At 35.2% G+C, this 24,614-nt stretch overlaps 1 protein-coding gene across 2 annotated transcripts in view; it reads right to left on the reverse strand.

Moving 5' to 3' along the window:
• Nucleotides 1–22,272, reverse strand: part of LOC131070137 (SH3 domain-containing protein 2) — a 135,043-nt gene extending 112,771 nt beyond the window's left edge. The window contains exons 1-2 of one of the 2 annotated variants that reach the window (XM_058005675.2): nucleotides 21,699–22,272; nucleotides 9,023–9,072 (exon numbers count right to left, since the gene is read on the reverse strand). In XM_058005675.2, coding sequence (XP_057861658.1) covers nucleotides 9,023–9,072; nucleotides 21,699–21,897 — 249 coding nt within the window. In that variant the 5' untranslated portion in view covers nucleotides 21,898–22,272. Of the gene's footprint in view, nucleotides 1–9,022; nucleotides 9,073–9,288; nucleotides 9,566–21,698 lie in introns of those variants that run through there. The other variant, XM_058005676.2, reaches the window with a different exon arrangement.
• Between the last annotated feature and the right edge of the window lie 2,342 nt (nucleotides 22,273–24,614).

Here is a 24,614-nt window from a genome sequence, read left to right on the forward strand (position 1 = left end):
AATTAAGAAATATTTAATATTTTAGTTCTTGGAAGGCCAACATCCCCCAGCACTATCATTTTCTTTTCTTTGTTTGACCAACTTATTTTGTGAGCCGAGCTTTGGCCGACTTGGAGAACTTTATTTTCTAAGCACCTATTTAAGGGGTGTTGGAGTCTCATTTTAATCCCCAAGATTCTACGAAGTTTTGTTGTTAATTGTTAAGCACGAATAGCATCCTGGGGTGACAATCTTAGGAGCAGTACCAGGTGGGACAACACCCCTATCTGTAGAGTTGTAATATTGCAATATTATTATCTTAATCAACTGCCATATCTGAGCACATCCGTCACCTTCTGGGACAACGTTCTAATGAGGAAGAGAGTGCCTACATAGGAGGAATCGCAATTCAGATATAGCCAAGTGTGCAGCTGAAGAAATGGTGCCACTTCAAGGTGCCTAATCACATTTCATCAAGCAGCCGATAATAAACATACAGAGGTGCACTATTGCAGGCTTAGCAACAGCCACATATTACGGGTCTGTACATTTATAAAGTTTGATTAGTTGCAGATGTGTGATCAGAATTAATGTCTCAAGTCAGGTTTATGTACTCAAGGTTCATATCTGCAAAATTTAATTAAATTCTGAGAAGTCATCGAATACTGGATTAATGATTATAAACAGACTTGATTATAAAATTATTTTTAAATTCTGTATTGTTTCTGCATTTATATATCTGGAGCAGTTTAGTTTTGAATCAAATCTTAGTCTCAGGTTCATATAGGAATCGAGTTTCTTACAAGTAAATAGGACAACTGTATCAGGGCATGCTTGTCAAACATAAATGCATCCCCTTGTACCATTCAATGTATACAAGAATAAGTACTATGATTTGGTTTATGTGATTGACCACAGAACAACCATACTATGAAGAGATGGTGAAAAAGTAAGAACCATATAGAGGGTAAAATCTGATATGTACTCAATAAAGTGAAAAGGGAACATACAGATACTTTTTAATTCAAAGATACAAATTATCTTAGTGGACCACACCCAACAAGGCTAGGTACAAGTCCCAAATGAAATTTGAAAGAAATAGATATTGCTCATATATGTTTTTGAAGTCGCAACTGTATTCTAAACTTGATAGTGCATTCCCCAATTCATTGTTTAAAAAAACAAATGTAAATGTTATCAATTTCAAGACAAAATGGATTTGGTTTAAAAAGTGGTTGATAAACTCAAGAAGCAAACTGGTCATGGAAAACCAATATTGCTGTTGTCCATGGAGACCCATGCAGGCAACCCTCTGAGTAAAACATAGGTAGATATGATTATCTCTCTTGACTCAAGGATCAATCATCAAGGAACCTGAATTTGTGAAGATAGAAGAGAAGGCCAAATATACAGTCAAATCAATGAAGATAGACATGAAGAAACTCTCGATATGAAGAGATTGGGCACCAGATTCAGCTTGGGCAATACTTTGATAGATTATCTATTTACCACAAGTCATATGCTAGAACATGCTAGTTTCAACTCTCACAATGCATGCCTAGTCAACAAGCCTTAGATTTGAGCCTAAAATCTTTGATCTGTTTTTATGATTGTGTTGAAGAGATACGTTTGCAGAGGTATATCTTAGCTATACATAAGAAAGCACTAATGCTCAAGCAAGCTGAAGGAGGGATATCTGATATACCAACAAAATTGTGATTGAGGCAAACCTTCAATTGAGGGCGACTTGTAAGCTAATCCCCTGGGATGATCTTCACCAGATTGCCTTTACAAAAAACTTGAAACTCAGAGAGACCATAAACATAAGGATATAGCAATGAACCAGAGAAGCTCACAAAAACAATCAAGAGAATCTAATCAATCATTTTCACATTCCTTAAAGAAAATGACAAAAAGGAATAATATCATTTGATGTGTCTAGGACACAACCATCCTCAACGTGATTGTTCTTTTGCCAAGGTACAATTACATACATTTAGAATTTCAATATACACCTTTAGTGTTGTAAATTTCCTACCCTTGCAATTTCACTTATGTTTTGTGTCAACTTTGGTGTCCATTCCCTTAGTATTTTTTGTAGGCTCATTTCAGCCCTCTATCAGCCCTCTATCAGCCTTTTTCCTTCTCAAGGTGCTCGGGCCTCCATTCCAGTGGTCAACTTTTTGTGTTAGCCCTATGTTTTTCTTGTTTTCTCGTCATTTTTAACGTAAATTGTCTAGACACTACCGCTTAACATAGACATCCGCATGTAGCGCTAGTGTCCTATGATAATTTGTTGTTTAAAGGTCATTTTTTAGTGATTTTCCATTTGTCACCTTCCCAGGCCAATGAAAACAGCTTGTCAACCCCTTCATTTTCCCTCCTATTTTCATTTTCTAAAATCTAACTTTCATTTCTCTCTCTCTCTCTCTCTCTCTCTCTCTCTCTCTCTCTCTCTCAAGCTCACACACAACTCTCAACAGCTTGTTACAGTTTGCTACAACACTATCATAGCTTTCTATCTATCACTCCCACCCTCTTTAGGTTTTTCAAGCCTCTCAGGTAACATTGTTTTTTTGTTATTACAAGCATTTCTTGTGCCCCAAGCACCTTGCGGTTATCATATCCCTTGTCAATTTGTTTTATTTTGGAATTGTTCTTATCTGCAGATGCACTTGGAATAAGAACACACACATTATTTTCTATCTATCTATCTTGGCTGTCCATGGACATTGAAAAACCAAAATGAGAGTTTGACTGAGGCAAGCCCTTAAACAGCCCCAAACATGTTTCCTCTTCTTCATACATGCACGTATTTTAAGGGTATTCAACTACACGTAGGTTTGCAAGTGCTTGTTTGTAAATTTATTTCTATTCTTCATTTAAATCTTGTCATGTAGTTTAATTCCTAGTATTTACTTTATCTAGTATTTGTTGGTGTGTTTTCTATTTCTGGTCTTGTAAGTTAGATAAATCGCTAAGTTGGTTTTTTACGCTTTCTATCGCTGGTTAGCAAATTATGTATATGATTACATTATATATACAATCCTTACTTTTCTATCACTACTTAGCAAACTACTGTTTACTACTGGTTTCCTCATATTGGAGTCAAGTGATGGTTTTTTACGCTTTCTATCACTGCTTCCACAATCCTTACTTTTCTATCGCTGCTTAGCAAATTATATATACGATTACATTTGCTTTATTTCTTAGTTGCTGTACATAACTTTAATCACTGTATTTTGAAAATGTAATCACCACTACCTTTAATCTCAAGCACTTCACCTTGATATTAATCCCTATCATATATCAGAGGTTTATACTTTGATCGCTGGTTTAACACTCCATACTTCATGAAGTTGCTTCTTTATAGATTAGAAACAATTAATGATGATTGCCAGCTGGAGACTGGAAAATTGTGATGTCTTATAAATAAGACAATTTTCCATTTAATCAATTTTAGTTTTAATTAATATATTCTGTCTTTTAAGAATGGTTCGAGGAGGTATTTGGCGGGGCATGACAGTTACATCCATCAAAATACATAAGTTGCACCAAACCAACAAGAAAGCTACAAAGAAGGGTAGAAACACTAATTTTTTATCCTTCACCCAAAGGAAGAAAAAATCTGTGTTATCACAAAAGCTTGCACCTTTGCTGAGCTATCAACTCAGCAACCTTGTGAAACATGGAAACAACCCCGAAGTGTGGGGCCTTGCGCAAGGGGGTTGAATCTCCGGAGAAGGCCGGCTTCCTTCTCAATCTAAGTGCAGGTATTGAACCAACTCAACACTCCAAATCTTACTTCTAAACCTATCCTAAGAACTTGCAGAGGAAAAGGGAAGAGAGAAATGCTTAAAATGAAAGAAGGTGATGCACTAAGATAAGAGATGTTTCTCTCCCCACCCGAAATGGCACAAAGAATCAATTGATATACCCAGGATATGCACAAACTTCAGTTGCATGAATGACCTCAACGCACATATGGAGGTTAGAACTTATTGAATGTCAAGAGGGGAGAAGGTTTCCCACAAGTCACACCCAGAAACAGGTTAACACAGCATATATGTGAAAGAACGCCACAAACATACACTTACAATGAAGGTAAGAACACATACACAACATACATAAGTTGAAGTAAGGCAAGAATGATGATTTCAATTCATTATAAGGCCAATGGCCAAACTTACAATTGCAGAAATGCAAGATAAATACAAATCTTCAAGAGAAGTGAGAGAGCATAAGAATAGCTCAAACCAGCAGGGAGAGAACCCTCTACAATGAGGCATAACAGACTTATATAGAAAATTGGTAGCATAGGAGAGACCATTGGTCAAGGGAGAGAAGCCTTGACCCTTGTGTGTGCAGGGAAATGTCAGTCAGGGAATGCAAGGAAGTGCATGCACCTGACATTGTGTACATGCAAGCAACCTGGCCATACCCTAAAAATGCAATCCCAAGAAAGGTACTTCTAGAAGGTGGATTGACTGACATTCCAAAGTCAGAGCATGCAGGCATGACATAAGTAACCACAAATAAGCATGGCCTTGTACTTCTCTTAATGGAAATCCTGCAAAAATCATTAAATGCGCCCATGTAGCTCCACAAAAGGTGTACAAGTCACGAGAGTTGTTGGATCATTAAGAGCTTTGAGTGTTGATCATGCCATCTGGAAGTGTTGCAAGCCGGATGGAAGTTGGAAATTGGGAACTTTGGGGTCCCGGAGTTCCGGGGAAGGGAAGACTTAGGAACTTGGGAACCTGGGGGTTCCAGAGTTCCGGGGTCAAGGAAGGGAAGACTTAGGAACTTGGGAGCCTGAGGGTTCCAAAGTTCCGGGGTTGAGGAAGAGAAGACTTAGGAACTTGGGAACCTAGGGGTTCCAGAGTTTCGGGGTCAAAGAAGAGAAGACTTAGGAACTTGGGAATATGGGCGTTTTGGAGTTCCAGGGTTGAGGGCTGAGGAACTTAGGAACTTGGGAGCTTGGGGGTTCCGGAGTTCCGGGGTCAAGGAAGGGAAGACTTAGGAACTTGGGAACCTGGGGGTTCGGGAGTTCGGGAGTTTCGGAGTTGAGGACTTAGGAACTTGGGAAATTGGGGGTTCTGGAGTTCCGGGGTCAAGGAAGGGAAGACTTGGGAACTTGGGAACCTGGGGGTTCCGGGGTTGAGGGCTGAGGAACTTAGGAACTTAGGAACCTGGGGGTTCCAGAGTTTCGGGGGTCAAGAAAGGGAAGACTTAGGAACTTCGGAACCTGGGGGTTCCGAAGTTCCAAGGTCAAGGAAGGGAAGACTTAGGAATTTCCTTCTGACAAGACAACACTTCACACTTCATGATTCCATTGTTTTCTCTTTGATCAACATATCTTTGATCGGTTCTCACTAATGGACCAAGGGTGTCATAAAATGACAACAGTCTGTATCGTCAAAGATGCTTGTCAACAAGATATGTGATTGAAACAAATTAATATATAGTCATGGGTGGCAAACTTAGCTAAGACTAAAAAGAACTACAAATTACATAAGCTAATCAAGAGTGCTAAAATGAACTCCAACTACCAAAAAAGAAGTATCAAAAAATCATACAGCAACAATAAAATTTACAAAACAAAGAAAAAGACCAGAAATAAGTAAACCCTAGACAAGTTATATAAAATATAAAATATATCCAATAAGGAAAAATTCTCCAAAAGGAACAGCCCCTGTCCAAAAGAACCCCCAAAGGAGCCAAATGAAGTAAGTCAATGGAGAATGAGCCTCTAGTATGTGTCAAAGTCAAGAAAGAAGGTCCCAGCCTTTTGTCAAATTTCAATCACCCCAAAACGCTCAGAGTTGACTCTGTTGTTGTCCTTAAGAAAACCCCTCAACTAGGATGATGCAAATAAAAAATCCTAGGAGAATGTTGAGTACTTCTCCTATTGGCCCTTTCAAACATCCAAAATCAACAATCATCTAGACGCAAGGACAAAACTGCTAATGCATGTCTATTGCACCTGTGGTTTGAACTTTGATCAGCAGAGGACAGTTGACCCTCTCTTTCAGGTGAAGGAAGTAGAACTTTGAGGTGTTATAGTGGTTGCTCACAAGCCCGGACATCATCTGTGATATTGACAACAATAACCAATGGTCTGAACTGTGTTATAGTGGTTTGAACTGTGATCAGCAGAGGACAGTTGACCCTCTCTTTCAGGTGAAGGAAGTAGAACTTTGAGGTGTTATAGTGGTTGCTCACAAGCCCGGACATCATCTGTGATATTGACAACAATAACCAATGGATGCTTGACACCGTCAACAGCTAAAACAGTCAATTTGATTTTCCTATAAATTCTTGCAAAACTCAATATTTGAATGTAGCTCCTTCCTAAAAATAAGTGAAACGCGTATAAAGATACAGAGACTTTATAATGAGACAATGCCCACACTAATGGATCCTTCTTCAATTTCAAGCACCCACTTCCCCAGCACTCATAACTTTTTTATATAGACTTATCACATTTTGAATGAACTCTTACAAAGAACTTTTAGATGACTAAGTGCATATTTTATTAGAATACTTTAATCATCCTCGAGACAATTTCCTTCTCTGATTTCTGCTTGAATCCAAACAATTCGAACAGTTTTTGTTTATAACTAGACAGATATATTATTAAATGTGCAGCTGGGGTGAGCAAGGAACTGTGTCACACTTTAGGCAGATGGGTAAAAATGGCAAGGGCATATTTAAGGGCACATCTTTATAAATGAATTTTATCTTCACATAATATACTAAAAAACATCACACTATTGTATGGATATTTTTTAGAATTTTTCATCTATTTTTTATATTTGTACTATTAAAATAACTTTTTTTTAAAGTGAGACTAACTACTGTGGTTTAGCACAAGAAAATCTTTCTTTGGAACATCTTTACTCAAACAAATACACTTACTTCTACCATGGCAGCTTTTTCCTTACCCTCAATCTACACAGCTTTACAGTAGTTTCAATACAAAGAGGACTGAAAAACAACAGAGGGGTTTACGCTTTGCTTTCTTCCTTTGAGTACCAATCAACAATTGATCAAGGGAGAAACAATGTTTTCCAAGTATGGCGAACTTAACAGTCAAACCTTGACATTCAATATATATTAAAATAAAAATTTCAACAAACATAATGCCTAAAATCTGTCCTATCGTTTCCCAGAAATCACATATAAGTTTTACAAATGACGCAGCATATCCAAGAAGCACAGTAGATTCATTGCAGAATAAGACTGAACCTCTATCACATTGAGGAGCCCAAACAATTTAACAAATGATCTCATATTTCAGGACACAAAAAAAATCCATGTTAATTAAGATTTAAACAGTGAAACACATGCTTTGCCAGAGAAAATATTTTCAGTCACTTATTGTTCTTTCAATGAGCTACTCCCTGTTATATTTCTTCTTTTAATTGCATAGAGGTTTTGGTTGACTTTGAAAAGAATAAAACCAGTCTCATGTGTACATCTAGTTTAACTAATACTCTGACGTTAATATAATTTGGAAATTATACAATATTAATTCAACTGTCCAGAATTACTATGGTTGTTCCACAAGCAAAAAACCACAATAATCGTTAATGGTACTAGCCCTTTTAGTGGAAATGGCATAAATAAGTCTTAAGGAGGAATATTATTGTTCACTAAAATGCTAACATGCAATTATTTAGATCAGAAAGATCCAAAGTTTATGGGACCATATCAATCCCTTCCTAAGTTAGACCAAAAGCCTTTCAATGTGCCTGATCATGGCATCCTTATGCACATCAATAGTCCCTTTCTTTACCTGCATATTGCAATGTAACTATGTAGCCCTGACTACACCGCTTTCAGAAGGGAAAATTGTTAAGCCCGCGATTCTTTTATTGATTCTTATATTTATAAATAGGCGCACAATGATTGATTAGTTATTATACTGTGATTAAGAATGTCTGGTTACATTCAATGTAGAGGCTATGAAGGAAGGTGAATGCTAACAGTGCCACAGCCTTGCTGACTTTCAATACACGCACAAATGTTGAAAAAATGGAGAGTAGAGCTAACAGACCAAGTCCTATACAGGGCACCTTACTGGTCCTTAACATACTATATTAATCCACAGATGAGCCAAACCAGCATAAACATAAAAGTTTAAAACACTATTCCTGATGTTTTAAGTTCAAGCAGGAGATTACACAGTTGAATGGGATGAGTTTAAGTTCAAATAATCAGAACTTTCGTGGCAGATCCTGAGTTTAAACCCTAAATATACAAATTGAGTATTGAAAATGAGTAAATAGGATAGCCTAACTCCAGTTGTAGCGCACCCAAACAATGGATGTAGCATACCCTACAAGGCTGTGTACAAGTCCTGGGTGCCTTTTACAGAAAGATACCTCCAGTAGTGAAACTGTAAGCCAAAAGTGCAAGGAGAATTTACCAATTGAAAAAATAAATATGGCTTAGAATCATTTATAACTCATACATCTTTGTTAACAAAGCCATTCAGAGCCATGAGAGGACCAAATTACTACTAACATTTTACAGCAACCTCGATCAGACCATGATTTAGACCAATATTATATAAACAAAATCTCATTTAGATCAATACTATAGTTAACATAACAAATCAAAAAAAAAAAAGATTATGTTTAACATAACTTCTAAAAACTTGTCAGTTTCAAATTCAACAAATTGTGTTTAAGAGGTCGTGATGCAATGGTAATGGGGAAGCCTAACAAGAGGTGACCAGGATTCAAGTATATCCACCCAATAAGGTCACGTATAACTCCAGGAAACATGTGGTAAGGCCGTGATACAATCGTTACGGAAAAAACTGATCATGGCCTACATCAGGTAGTCTTTAAAAATGAGAATTAGACGCAACAATTATGACAGATCTTAAAGACTGTGGTCGGAGCATATCGCACGCGGCATATAGGATCCCCATTAACTCGCTCAAGATTTACCAGACTTTTTTAAAAAATTGAACTAAAAGCTCCAAATGCTTTAAAACCAACGAAACCCCTAAAATTTTGTGTAGCCATACCTGCTGCTGCTTGGCAACCTGTTCTCGAAACTTTCTCAATGTGTCCATCCCTGCAAAATTTACATATTCATTTTCATCGTTACATTTAACTAACTGCTAATGAAAGAATGGTGAAAAAGCAAACAGTGAACTCATATTAAACAAAATAGAAACGAACCCCCACAACCAGGCCTAAAATATCAATAAACAAAATTCAAATAAGACTGATCTGCTGCAGTCTTTCTACATTGTACTGTAATAAACCACGCTGGGTATTTAAAATTTACCAGCAAAATTCCTTACAACGGAAACAAATTAATATAAAATGCTCGATATATTGTGTCTGTTTAGAGTTTCTTCAACTCGGATCCCTGCAATAAAATAGCTTAAGCAAATAAATCTGTGTCCGTCCGTATTTGTAATTAAATGCTTAGGCGGTAAGCAGCCTGGACCAAATCTTACAGCAACGGATGGGAATAAATGAATAATAGCGTTGGGCGATATATACACATGATATAGGATACATTTAATGTTTTTCCGTGCCCCTATATACACACACATTACGAATAACAAACAGGAGGAATGTAAAGACAAAAGAAAGAGATGTTAAGACGATATTTTATCTTCAATTGTTTAAAAAATTGTAATTGCACGCTGCTTTTACATTGAAGTCACGTTCGTTGCTTTTACCTTTCCATCAGCCCATTCATATTTTGCCCAAAGAATTCCTTCCCTTATCTCTTGACTAATATTGTTTTGAATAATTCAATGGTTGTCGATTTTAAAGGTAATTGTTGTAGTATTCTAAGGTTTTGATCAGAACCTAAAGGTTCTCTCTTTTGAAAATATATGGGGTAAATTAAAATATTTAGAATAAAAAATTAAGTTTAGTAATTGGGTGAACTTTATTGGTGTGTATATAAAGTATTGCATTTTTATTTTTATTTTAAAATAGAAGATTATAGTGGATTTAATTTGTATTATTTAGAACAAAAGAAAGATTTTTTAATATGTAGACATTAATAATAATTATTTTTTTATTATTATAGAGCTTTTATTATTATAATGCTTTTCTTGAAGGTTTAATAATGAATATTTGAATTATTTTTAAGAAGATTGTCATTACTTATTATTAATCTACTTTTGTTAGGGATTATGATGTATTTATTTCATGTTAGACTATACTTGTATAGAAAGCATTAAAAAATATCAACAAATGTGTCCAAAAAGTTCAATTATACTTTACCAAAATGTCAAAAGTTTTATTATAGTCTAGTAACAAACAAAAGAAAAGTCGATATTATGAAAATTGTAGGAAAATAGAATTGAATAGTTGAAAGTAAAACAATTTAATCAAATATCGAATAAATTGTTGGAATAATAATATAAATGTTTTATTTAATTGTTGGATGAAATAATTATGAAGATAGGGAAGTATTTGTTAACTATTGAAATGTCAAGTAAGCCCAAAGCATTACACTGCATTGAATGATATCGTAGTTAAAATGGGATTCATTAGAAAGTTTGAACAATATTTTATAATTTTAAAATTTAGTGCATTACGTGTAGATATATAATAGAGAACAATTATATCAATCCATGAAGGAGGCAATTAATACAATTTAGACATGCATTGTTATAGTTACAATCAATGGGAGAATCACGAATATGCATGCATATAAATCTAACATGGATGTGACTTTACTAACATGATTGGAGACTAAGACTCGTACAATTGTGTCAAGGTAAAAGTAGATGAAGTGACAAATATGGTGGACAAATGATTCAATGATTTGTTTAATTTTGAGTGATTGAGGATGAGTTAGCAATAAATGGATAGTTGATTGAAGTGTTGACTATATAGAAAGAGGAGTTCTTATAGATGGGATGGTTATGTTTCTTAATTGATCCTCTAGAAAGTAAAATTGTTTAAGAAAAGTAGCAAGGAATACATCCATTGGAATGTTAAGCTATTAAAGAGAGAACAACAAATTACTCCTCTAGAATGTTAAGTTGTTCAAGGAAAAAGAGCAAGAAAGTAATCATTGCTAGCTAGTTAAAGTATCAACACCTAGAAACCGCCACATTTGACAGCAAAAGGAATGTGGAGCTCTAGGTTGACTCCAACATAAGTTAATAAGCATGATCATGTAATAGTACACTTATGGAACACGTATTATAGAAAGATTGGACATTAAGGATAATAAGCATGATTATAGAATACAAATAAAGAAGATATATATGTAAAAGGAGAGTATGGAAGATTTGATAGTGTAGTCAATTATATGATTAATGAAATATATAGCAAGTAAGTTGTGAACTTTTTTATGTTAAAAGTATATTTAAATGATTTGATAATTATTTATCTACACTCTTATCCTACCATGATTTAGCATATCTCACTATATTGCATCTGACTATTTTTTTATTGTAACTATTAGGTTATAAATATAACATACAAGAAGAATGGACATAGAACTCTAGTGTGTGTGTGTGTGTGTGTGTCTTCCTTGCCAATAGTTAGTTCTAATGTTAAGACCCTGGTCAAATAATAAAGGATAGATCAAATCACATAAACTATTATTTGCATTGGTAAGAGATTTGCTCAAAAAATGATTTACAACAGATTCATTTAGGTCCTAGCCTTGTGAGAAAGGGTTAGGCACCTAGAAGATGTGACCAATAAAAGTATGATGAGGATAAAGAAACGTGAGATGCATAAAAGAAACAATGGAATTCCAAATCATCATCACCCATGGTAAAAGGAGATAAAACATAATAATTATGAGAGTATAAAAATAACATAAATTAGCAATAGAGTTGAACTTGGAAGAAAAGTGACAAAAAAAAATGTAGGAAAGATAACTCAAAAGGATGGAGAAAGCTAGGGAAGCCAACAAGGAGAGCACTAGAGGGGTTGGGTGGTGGAGAAAGAGGAAGATAGGGACACAAATTGGTTAGAGGAATAGAATAAAAAAGTGTGTGGCAAGGGCTACAAATTATGAAGGGAAAAATTAAGGATCACAAATAGAGGAATGGATAACTAAGTCACTTAATAACAATGATACATTTGAGCAATTAATTATCCATCTAAACATAGCAATAAATATTCTCATTGAATTGGAAGGAAGGATTGGAAAATGTGGTATTTCTCATGCATCATGGTAAGAAGGTAGCAATTGTATGGAGGCTCTATTGTCGACATAAACACTACAACTTGAACCAATTTTTTCCAATATTAGAATGATATTTGATGAGACATTTAAGGGCATTTTAACCCCTTAAAAAAATGTAACCTTTAAATTGTGATCCAAAATACTTGGATGAATTAGTAGCTATAAGTATGAACCTCCAAAGAGAGAAGATAATAAAGGATTGCGAGTTATTTAAAGGGATATAATATCATGTAATGTAGGAGGAAATTGCTATTATTTTCAATAACTTAGCTAATGACACAAATAAGATGATTAAGAAGGGGCGTCAAACACCATTAGTCGATGTATGTCTTTAAGTAATGATAAATTATCTCCTAAAATAAAACATACCTATATAGAGGTGTAAACCCTAAACTTAGAGTCACTCTCCATGTCATTTAAATCGAGATAAGTTTTACCATCAAACATATCTAACTATTTAATTGACATACGAGAATCACAACAATAATTTTTATATACATTTAGAAAAATATAAAGATCATGCTAAAAAACTTGTAAACCATAAGAACTATAAGAAAAAGGTGCAACCATCAAATCAAAGGTCTGATAAGAGACCATTGCAATAACAAGGTGAGCCTATGATGTATTTGTAGACACCTAAGATTGTTCTCTCCTAATTAAATAAATATTTTATTTATTTAATTATTTTATCCTAAGCCTTCTATTATTAAAATAGATTTGTATTTATTTAATTAATTCACTTATCCCTTTCTAGCCTTTCCCTATTTAAATAAATATTTTTATTTATTTAAATTATCCTTTCCCTAAATTAAATAAATATTTGATATATTTAATTGGTCCCACTTCCTATATTAATTAAATAGATCTTTATTTATTTTAAAAAATCATTAGCTTTTTCTCTCTAATGACATATCATTTGTCTCTTAATTGTCCTCTACCTACCCCCTTCATATTTTATTATTCCTCTACCTACCCTTTAATCCTAGCTGACCATTTATCCTTTCACCTCTTAATCTTATTCCTTCATTTTCTAAGGTGTCTTCTATATAAGAGGATTCCTTCATCCTTTATTGATCCTAACACTTTTATGCAATCAAGCCTTATTGCGATCAAACAACTTCACAACCATAATCCATTCTTTGTTGAGCTTTTGTGCACAATACAAAATATAAGAGCAAATATCAACCAAGATCAATGGAGATAGGAGATAATGGAGATCAAACCCTACTTGGCATGTGAATGGTATAATTGTTTTATTTGTTGATTTACATGATCTTAGGTTTCTTCATTGGTGTATGGTGACTGCTCTATTGTAGAACTAGGCTTTGCTTGTGGTTGGATCTTTTGTGGTTTTGCAATAGTTTATCATCATCATTTTTCATCGTATACGGTATTAATAGAGGAATGATAAAGGCCCAGGAGGAAAAAGATAAGGAATATTGTGTTGGATTAGAAATGATTGATCTATTTCAATCAATTACCAAGAATATATGCTTGTAACATACCTAATAAGATCTCTCATTTTCCTTACACTTCTTTACTTATTTTATAATTTAACAATTTTAGTATATAATCATAAATATTACTTTTTCATTAACCCATTTTCTTTAAGTAGGAATGAAAAATGATAAAAGATGAAACAAGAACAAAGAAATTATACATTTACAACAACCCAAGATGTAAGTATTATTTTCTACTAATACTTTCACTACATTTTCACCTTTTGGTTTTCTAATATCCACTTTGAATTGCTTTGTAGGTCCAATAAAGACCTTTGTAAGAAATTTTTCATTGAAGAAAAAAATCCATAGAGGTGTAGATGTATTTGAATCAAATGTCACTATCACTTAAAGAAATCATTTGGAAAATATATAAAAACTACACTAGAAGTTTTGTGTTTATTTTAGCTAATCATAGAGGATATATGGCAATCACAATGAACCTAATTCAAAATCTTATCTAGGTTTTTCAAGCAAAAAATATTATAGCATCAAGTATTTGCATTGTTGGTCTCTAAGTTGCTCATGGGACATTATAAGATCGTATGCAAATTTTGACTTCATTTTGTTGTTTAATCAATCAAGTATGGTAGAAACTTTTATACCTAACATTTGTTAATATTACCCTTCATATACAGCTATTTTTTATTTTATTTTTATTGATAATAGGCCGAGGCCTTAAAAAATTTATTATTGTTAAAATGATAATTTTTACACCTCCATTCGGTCTGGGCACCAGTAGGAAAGAATGGAGGAAATAAAACCTCTAGTCTTTCCTAGATCCCATTAAGGGATCAGAAAACCAGTCCTTTATTTACATTTTATGCTTTATACATTTTACATTTGAGCCTGCATGCTTCACATTCGCAATTCAGTGTCATTCTTTGTTTATCAATACGATGCAATGTACAGTATATATGTACATAAGATATTTGTCATTGGTATATATAGATTCTAAGTCCATTTTAATTCTTGAGATGTCTTCTTTGAAGCATTGTTTCATACATAATCCTTGCCCTAGTAAGAGCTTTCAATACTATTGGTCCTTGTCAGTTCTCTTAATAAGCCCTCAATCTGACCTTAATCCATAATCCAACCTGCATCATCCTTCTCATATTTTCAACTAAGATCTTTGTTAGTAGACCAAATAAGTGGTTATCAGCAAATTATAATTTTGAAAAAGTATATGTCATTATTAGTTGAGGGGAGGAGTAACAGGAAAACAGGGTGTAGCAGATGGAGAAAGAGAAAATATAAGCCTAATAAAGCTCAAATAACATATAAAAGAAAATATCTACCAACCCTTAATTATCAACTTACTGAAATCAACCACCCCCTTAAGTTATTGTAACCTTATTCATCTCTTATCTTGGGGTCAACATGGAATATCTATGATATGTGTGTGTTGATTTCAAGATAAGAGATTACCCAAGTTATAATAACATAAGGGGAGATGAAATCAACCATCTCCTTAAGTACTAATAATCAAATTCTAAATTATAATCCATACTTAGTACTAATAACTATTTTCCAAATTAAAAGGAGATCACATCCAAACAATAAGAGGGCAGCAAAAGAAAAGAAAGCTCGTTACGATGGACAAGAGGCAATTAGCCCAAAGAGACACATAAACCTCTCATGAAAATCAATCAGCAGACAAATGAAAGTTAGCCAAATCCCTGTTATGATACATATTATGATATATTTATACACGTAAAATGTTGGCATAGATTGTTGAGGTTGATGTAGTATAGGGTAACGAGTTAAGCTAGAGTGAAGCTTGCACAATGTGATTGACCAGAAGTTATTTATGAACATAGAGGGGTAGAACAACCATATTAAGATCTTTCCCAAGTTATATTAATATAATTTGCTACCAACGGGGTATTAGAAGCATGTACTAGCATGGTGTAAGTTTTATTGCCCAAATATCCTACAACCATATGAATGCACGTAGCATATTCCAAAATCTCATCATTAAAGTCTTTGTTTCAACAATTACAGTCAGAATGTTGTAGAAATTATCCTAATATTTGTCCAAGGATGGGGGGGCTAGAGAAAACTCAGAGAGATAGTGCATTTCTCAATACCATCAGCCCCCATGTTGACCAATGAGTTCGCTTTTTTATTATCTTCTCTATAGATATGGTTGAAGGTAGAATTAAAGAAATGAGATAATAAGGACAGGGCTCTAGTCAATAAGGAATTCAGATTCTAGTTAGGAGTATGTCCCTGTCTTAAAGCATTAATGATAATTATCGAGTCTCCTTCAATGTCCAGGTTATCAATGTTAATTTTTTTACAAAGATTCAAGCCTTCAATTAGGGCCTGAATTTCAGCCATGTTGTTGGTTGTGTCCTTCACCGGGAGGGAGAGAGAGGTTACCTCCTCTCCCATGTTGTTATGAATGATGCACCCCAAACCAGCCTTGCCTAGGTTGCCCCTAGATTCCCCATCGAAGTTCAATTTGAACCTACCATCTAGAGGGGGCCGCCATACACAATCTTGCTTGGCTCTGGAAGAGTCCAGGTTGGCAGAGCCAATGAAAGAGTGGAGATGGTTAGTCCTTCCCACTTATTCCTCATTTTGCTATCCCACCAATACATTGTGGCATTCGAACTTGGGTGGAAGTGAATCCTACTGTTCATGGTCTCAATGATGCTAGCATGAATTTTGTTGATTAATTACTTTGGAGACATCTATTTATCTTTGAATAACCTATGGTTCCTTTCTTTCCATAGTTCCCAAATCAAGATAGAGGGACTGATTATCGATAGACTACTAAAAATGCTCGATTTATTTAAGTAAAGATAACTTTGAAACAGACTAAGAATGTTATTGGGGAGGGCAGTGATCCATCCCATCTTACCGCATAACCATTGCCAACAAAAGTTAGAATATTCACAATTTAGGAGGATGTGATCAATATATTCTTGATCTTTTTCGCATAATGGACATCTGCTCGGGCCTTCATACCCCATTTGGTGAATCTATCAGCTGTGAGAATATTTTTTTGGAGGGCCATCCATGCAAAAAGGCCTGCTTTAGGAAGGCAGTTTTTATCCCAGTAGAGATGCAGTGGAAGATTAGTCTTAGGTCTAAGTTGCTTATGCATTAAAATGTTGTACCCCTCTTTGGTGTTGTAAACACTTGAATTAGACCCCATCCAAATCAACCTATCCTTGCCCATATTTAGACACAAACTTCTACTATTTAGAATCTCTAAGCTTTTATTTTTCTGCTAGGGGAATGTCAACTCCCTCCAGGTCTTTCCATTTCCATTCTAAGAAAGGATCATAATTGGGGAGGTAAATGTAGCCTTTAACGCATTTGCCCCATTGGGACTCTAGAATTTGTTTTGAGGATTCAAATTCACCAAGCTTAGAGATTTTATCATATCCACCCCAAGAATCATCCCATAAAAGAGCATCTTTACCATCACCAAAGTTCCGAGTAAGGTGATTTCCTATGAGATCTTTACATTCCATCATAAAGTTCTAGATTCTTGAGCCTTTAGGAGGGTTAGCCAACCGAAACAAGAATTTAGGATCATTGCCCTTCAAATATTTATTTCTAAGAATCTTAACCTATTTTAAGTCCGAGTTATTACACATTCTCCAAACCAGTTTAGCCCCTAGTGCTTTACCTTGTTCTTTGATATTTTTTAATCCTAGACCTCCTACCTCTTTAGGTCTATAAATGTTATCCCACACTATCAAGGCCATCTTTTTCTTATCTTCCGACCCCTGCCAGAAGAAGGTTCAAAATATTTTATTGATTACCTCTCTTTTAATCATTGGCAGGTGGATACCAGAAAGTTGATATATGGGGATAGAGGCTAAAATAGATTTGAGCAAAGTGGCTTTACCAGCAGAAGACAACCATTTACCCTTCCAAGATTCAGTTCTATGTTTGATTATTTCTATCATCTTAAATCCCATAGCTTAGTGGATCAGGTGCCAGAATCGAGTGGAAGGCCTAAGTATTTACTTGGAAGGGTACCGACCTTAAAGTTTAAGATATTACAAATTTCACTTTCCAATCTCTTGTCAGTATTGAAGAAGAATATCTCTGATTTAGAGTTATTAATTTCTTGTCTAGAGGCCTGGGTGTAGGTATCTAGGATCGATTTGAAGTTACTTGCCTCCTCAACTGAACTGCTACCATATAACATGGTATCATCCATAAATTGCTAATGTGTGGTGGGGTCGATGTTGCTAGTGATGTTAATCCCTTGCAAAAGTCCAGAATCCTTAACATTTTTAATTGTTCTACCTAAGGCTTTAGCCATAATGATAAACAAAAAAGGGGAGAGTGGATCCCCTTGTTTGATACCTCTCGATGAGGTGAAGAAGCCTTCAGGGGTGCCATTGATTAAGACAGAGAATTTGGGAGTAGAGATGCATTAAAAAATAAGGTTCACCCATTGTTTCGAGAAACCAAAGGATTCAAAGACTTTACACATGAACATCTAGTTTACTTTATCATATCCCTTGCTTATATCAAGTTTAATCATCGTGCTTGAGATCTTGCTATGTTGAATGGAGTGAATAGCTTCTTAGGCTGTAATGACCGCCTCACAGATCAATCTGCCAGGTACAAAGCTCGTTTGTTCCTCACTAATAATAAAGAGTAGGATTTAATGTAATCTATTGGCCAATGCTTTAGTGAGGAGTTTGTAAATATTATTACAGAGAGAGATTTGTCTAAAGTATTGAAAATTATCCACTTTTTCTTTCTTAGGGATAAGGGTTAGAAAGGTGTTATTAACCTCTTTTAGAAGCTTGCCTGAGTTTCTTATCCCTTCAAGGGCATCAAGCACCTCATCTCCTAGGAAGGGCCAACATTTCTGGAGGAATATGAAAGGAAACCCATCAGGACCAGGAGCTTTGTCTGAGTGCATTTGTTTTAATGCGGCTTCCACTTCTGCCTTGGTGAATTTTGCATTGAGCATTTTGTTCTAACCATGGGAAACAATTCTTGGGATATTACTTAGTATCTAATTTTGATGGAAGAGGTTGGAACCTTTCGTGTTATTAAGAAGTGCTTCAAAGTGCTTAACAATTGAATCAACAATAGACCTAGGATCATCAATAAGGTTTCCATTAAAGTATTTAATGGTATAGATTCTATTAATGTTTTTGTGAATCTTAGTACTGTTATGAAAGAATTTAGTATTTTTATCTCCTGCCTCTAGCTAGGTTTCCCTAGTTTTTTGGCGCCAAAAAATTTCCTCTTTAGCTAAAACTTCTTCATATTCTAACTTCAACTTTTTTTGTTTAAGATATAGTTCCTCATCCATCCCGTTGTTCAACACTTGAACATTAAGGACTTCAATTTTATCTTTGAGAGTTTGTTTAGTGTCAAAAATATTCCCAAAAACATTTTTATTCCATATAAGAAGATTATTTTTTATTGCCTTCATTTTAGTATTTAAGCAAAACATTTTGGAGCCCTTGACATTGACCTCAACCCACCACCGTTTGATTAATGAAAGAAGATTCTCATCCATAAACCACATATGCTCAAACTTGAAGGGGCATTTATTTGGAGGAGTGTCTTCCACGATGGTTAATTGAATGGGATAATGGTTTGACCCAGAATAAGGAATGGTTTTCATCATTAGATTAAAAGGGAAGGCGAACCAATTATCTTTAATAAAAAATCTGTCAAGTTTCTCAGCTACATGGCTGAAGCCCTATCGTTTGCTATTCCAAGTGAAATTGTTTGACTTAGAATTAATCTCGATGAGTTGGTTTTTATTTACCCATGCATTGAAATCTATAATTGTTGTCGACACTTTCTTAGAGCCCCCCTCTTTTCTTTGGGGTCCAAGAGGGCATTAAAGTCACCCCCCAGAATGCAAATTCGATCATTGATAGTCTCAAGGAGAGCCCCAATTTTAGACCATATGATTCTTTTGTCTATATTCTGTATTGGGCCATAGAATTTAATGAGTGAGAATTGTAGATTGGATCTTATACTCCTGACCCTGCCACATAGCCAATTCCTATTGTTGTTGATTAGGGTAAAAGAAATCCATCTCTGATCCCAAGCAACAACAAGGCCCCTAGAGGCACCCACAGTAGAAACCCTAGATAGATCCCATAAACCCCATCTCTTTTTTATTATATTTAACTCGTCTGAGTTTAGTTTAGTTTCTTGAATCAATAATATTTTTGGTTTATGTTTGGAAATGCACCGTTTAAGAATACGCTACTTGTTAGGGGCATTGAGGCCCCTAACATTCCATGATACGAGCTTCATGGCTCCGAGGGAAGGAATTGCCCCTTCCCAACATTCAGTAAATTTGTGATTTTGAGCTAATTTATAGCCAACCCATCCTTTTCTCTCAGTTATTTGAGGGATTTCCTACCTTGTTTCCTAAATACTTTTTCACAATCAAGTGTGATTTTTTTTGTGTTAGTGATAGAAAGCCCAAGAGAAGGAGCAAAACCCTCCATTTCCCCAAGTTCAACTATCTCCTCGACCAAGACCTCCTGGGCCTGCTCAGCACTATCTAATTCCAATATTTTGTTCGTTAGGAATTGATTCTCTTTGTTGATAGCTTCCATATTTATTAGGGCAACCACACTCTCGTTAATGTTTCCCTCGATGAAGTTTTTGCTTACCTCATTCACAATTTGGTCTTTAGTTGGGTTAACTGAAGTTTTATCCATGTTTTCGGGCGTTAGGAAACAATTATAGGCTATATTGTTTTGGATAAGAGGGGGAGGGATAATTATTTATTGTGATCCAATGATTTCCCCTACTGCAGGGTTCATATTTTCAGACTCATCTTTACTATTAGGGCCATGCTAAAATTCTTTGTTATTTTCTACTTTTGCATTTCCTTCTATTGGGAAAGAATCAGGGTCCGAGGTTGTGGAGTTCTTATTTTGCTCAGTGATTCTATCAACCCTTGCCATGTCATCAATAAAGTTCTTAACCACAATATTAAGAATTTCTTTGCTAATCCTCTCCAAACCAGTTGATGTGCTCTCTTTATCAATCCTGACTTCCTTTAATAGGTCAAATTTATCGAATTCAACCAGAGAGGTGCATTTCCAGGGCAAGGTAGCCTTAGATCTAACCAGATAAGCATTTTCCCTTACGTTGTTATAGCATCAACATCTTTTAGAGGGTCAAAGAGGTTGTTTTGGATTACATCATTGATCTTGGAGAAGTTTGCTTAGGTATCTTTAGAAGGGGTTGAGGACCTGTAATTATCACATATGGTGAAGCCCTAAATATTGGGGTTGAGGTTGATGGAGATGTCACCAATTTGGACATTAGGGTAGGGACAAACTTTATCAGGATTAATTGGTCTATTGATTTTCTTGTTATTTATTTCAACCCTACTATTGATGTCCTCTATTATTATGTTTCCTTTGAATATTTCCAGTTTTAATCTATATATCGAATGGTTTGTTATTAGTTTAATAGGATTCAGAGTTTGAGAGCTTAATTTTAAATTGATCAGAATTTTAACATCAGAAGATTTCATGAAGTCTTTATCTATTCCTAAAAATCCTCCAATAAATTTTCCAATTTTAGCTAATATGTGGCCATGGAGTAGTTCTATAGGGAGATTCCGGATAATAACCCATTTAGGAATAATTTCATTTTCAAAATCTTTGGGTGTAAAATTTGGAATCCAGTTAAAAAATTTAAAACAATATCCCTTAAAGAATCTAGATTTTTTTTGGAATAGATGTTCTTTTAGCTCTGAAGACATGCAGTGAATGAATAGGAAGTCATCTTCTAGTTTGGTTATACTTACCTGGTGGCCGTATGAAGCCTTAAGCCATGGGATTATGCAATCTACAGAGGCACTAAAGCCAAACCATTTGCTGATTAAACCATTGCTCATGCATTCCTCCCATTTGTCATTAGTACAGTCATTGCTTATGATTAATGTTTCATGTCCATCATCTGTCTTAGAGCATAAAATATTTGTTGGAGAGATCAATGCGGCTTGCGCCTCGGGAGGGTAAGATTTCAGAGGATTAGAATGCATACCCCTTTTGACCTTCTGAGTTTTAGTCTGCTTGGTCATCATATTCCTTGGTTGAGAGGGAAGGGAGGGTGTCGTTTCCAGGTGGAGCGATCGCTGAAGGGGTGCAGAGTCATGGCGAGAGCCCAGTGGGATGCAATTAACACCAAAGGCAAACCGTGGAATGGCACAAGTGATCGACATTATCCATAACTTCTTCCACATCAAGCAAGTACTACCCACAGAGCCATTCACCAGCTAATCACCCTTTGATCTAGGAAACCTCCGATCTCGCACAACCTGCCAACCAATACCCGCCCCGAGACTTGCGACAAGATTAGAAAATTCTAGGTTCCTTTGCCCCCACAAACATCCATTAGCCCTAGCCACAGAAGGTGGGCAAAGACCGAATTTATTATCCGAAATGCTAGATACAGACAGTTGGGATCTTGGAACCCTAGGAGGAAAAAAAGAGTATTCCTCTCGACCTGAGTGCCCAGATTGCCTTGGAGTTTATCTTCATTTTCACAGAGGGCAAGAGAGGAGAGGATCACAAAGTGATTGGAGCCTCTCGTAGGGTATCTCGGAGTTGCACCTGCATTGAGAAAAACATGAGTTGAACGTGAGGTCCGCTTTCACAAAGTTTTAGGTAGAAACATTTTTTGGTAAATCTAATTATTCCACATCAAAAAACAGTTATGATGGTACATCCCTTCATATACAACTACTACAAAGCACAAATGAGCATACAATTAAATCTATGGGTAGAATTAATCTTGCTTCTAAAGAACAATAAATATTAAATCTATGTGGAATTGAACATGACAAGGCATGAGTGAGAAAATAAATATATTCTTCTACTTCCCATCTACTTGAGTTTTGTTCTCCCCATTTATTTGGCTCAAATATCTTCTGACAAATATTTTTTTATTTTTAATAATTATAATTACATCCAAAACAAGTAAAGTAAATTTTTCTATTGAAGGACATGCTCTAGGAAACGACTTCCCTTTAATTTTTTTCAAAAATATTATCAAACATCTTCATATAAACTATCACATTCTTTACTAGTTAATATATATTGATCTATTGACAAATAAAGCAACCTTGGATTATCTTTAAAACTTGTTTCACTTAACATTTTAGGTAAGTGTATACATTCCAAAACATATACTTATTTAATTTCACATCAAACCACAACATTACAAAATACATACTTTCACTCACATATCTACATAATTTGGCTATATTCAAAATTAAAAGTCCCAAATGATTTATCTATTCCATTACAACCCACTTATCCAATATGTAATTAAATATTATTTAAAATCGGGACACTTCAAGATGATACTATTCATTACAAATATAATTATATTATATTATATACACTTACATCCATAATGTTAAATCCATTATAACAATTGATAAGAAGAATACTTTGTACTACTCTCTCCAAAAGGACATTCTGGACCACTTTCTTTCACAACTCTAGATATTACTAATATGAGATAAGTTAATTATAATCTTCATCTTGCATGATTTCCATGTGCAAAAAAATATTCTCATAGATCAAAACAAAATCATACTTCATCCATGGTAAAATCACCTTTCAAGAAGATAACATTTTCTTAGGTATATAAATTTTTATTTCATAATGTCACATTTTCAAATTGAATCATTTAACCTTTAACTAACTCTATGAATTTCTCGTAAGTTGCTCAATTATATTTTTTGAGTGATCCAAGTCATGCCTAAATTTTATTTTACATCATGTTGCTCAAGTATAAATCTTAAAACATCAAACTCGCTACATCATGTTGTCTCAACAATGTTTTTTTTTTCTTCTAGATAATTAAAACATACATAGACTTTTTCTTTTTTTTTAAGGTAAGTGCTATCATTAATGGGGATAGCTCCCTACATTGCATGAACTAAAAAAGGATTGCATATTGTTTAGACAAGATAATCCTTGTCAACCTTACACTCCCTACACATTTTTACCATACTACTAGCCCAAAAAATACCTATATCCTCCAAACAGCCCCAAAATTACATCTTCCCACCAATGGCTTGAAAAATCACAGCAACGAATTCACCAATGTTGATTGCATTGCGGGTGGAGTTCTCAGGGAGCCACCAATCGTCAGACTCAGTCAATATTCGAAAGGGTTCCATGTTTCCATTTAATACTTCCATGCATTCTCTACAAATGTCTTCAATCACTCACGTTCCTCCTTCTAGACTTCCTTGCGGGCCATCTCTCGAATGGTGTCACTGTCGATAGATTCATCATCCATGGCAGAATCCTCACTATCCTCACTATCCTCCTCTTCTTGGTCATCCTCAGTTTCTGAGGGAAGATAGTTATCGAATTGGAAGTAAACTTTCAGTATGCTAACTTTGACAGCCTCCTCCAGACTTAAGATGACATTGGCAACGCTGTCCGTAATGAACGATTTTATAAACCCTGCAAGCAATTCAACCATGCGCTCCCCAGAGTCAATGATATCCACCAAAGGCAGGAGAACAACTTCCAACACCACTGCATCGCACCAATGCCTTTCAAAGTTTAGCGTGATGCCCACGAGCCCCCGAACAGAATCATACACATGGTCTTATGTGAGGAATAGGTTTCTCAACTGCATGTTCAGTGTGCTTTCACAGTTGACGCAGCTGATCATTCCAAAATTTTCCATGGCTCCAATCTGTCTCTGCAATGCTCCCAAAATGGCACTTGTTTTCTCATAGATTGCCTTCATCGAGATGATCTTTATATTAGGCTGCAATTTGTAGATAGCAATCAATTATGCTCTAACCATATCCTGTTAGGATCTCCAAACTGCACTAAAGCACGACCGATGTGGTGGATAACTCCAAGTATCATGATGCATCATTCAGGGGCCATGTGATCCTACCGCTGAAGAGCCTATTTTGTTTGATCG

The sequence above is a fragment of the Cryptomeria japonica genome, chromosome 1 (assembly GCF_030272615.1).
Source record: "Cryptomeria japonica chromosome 1, Sugi_1.0, whole genome shotgun sequence".
NCBI lineage: Eukaryota > Viridiplantae > Streptophyta > Pinopsida > Cupressales > Cupressaceae > Cryptomeria > Cryptomeria japonica.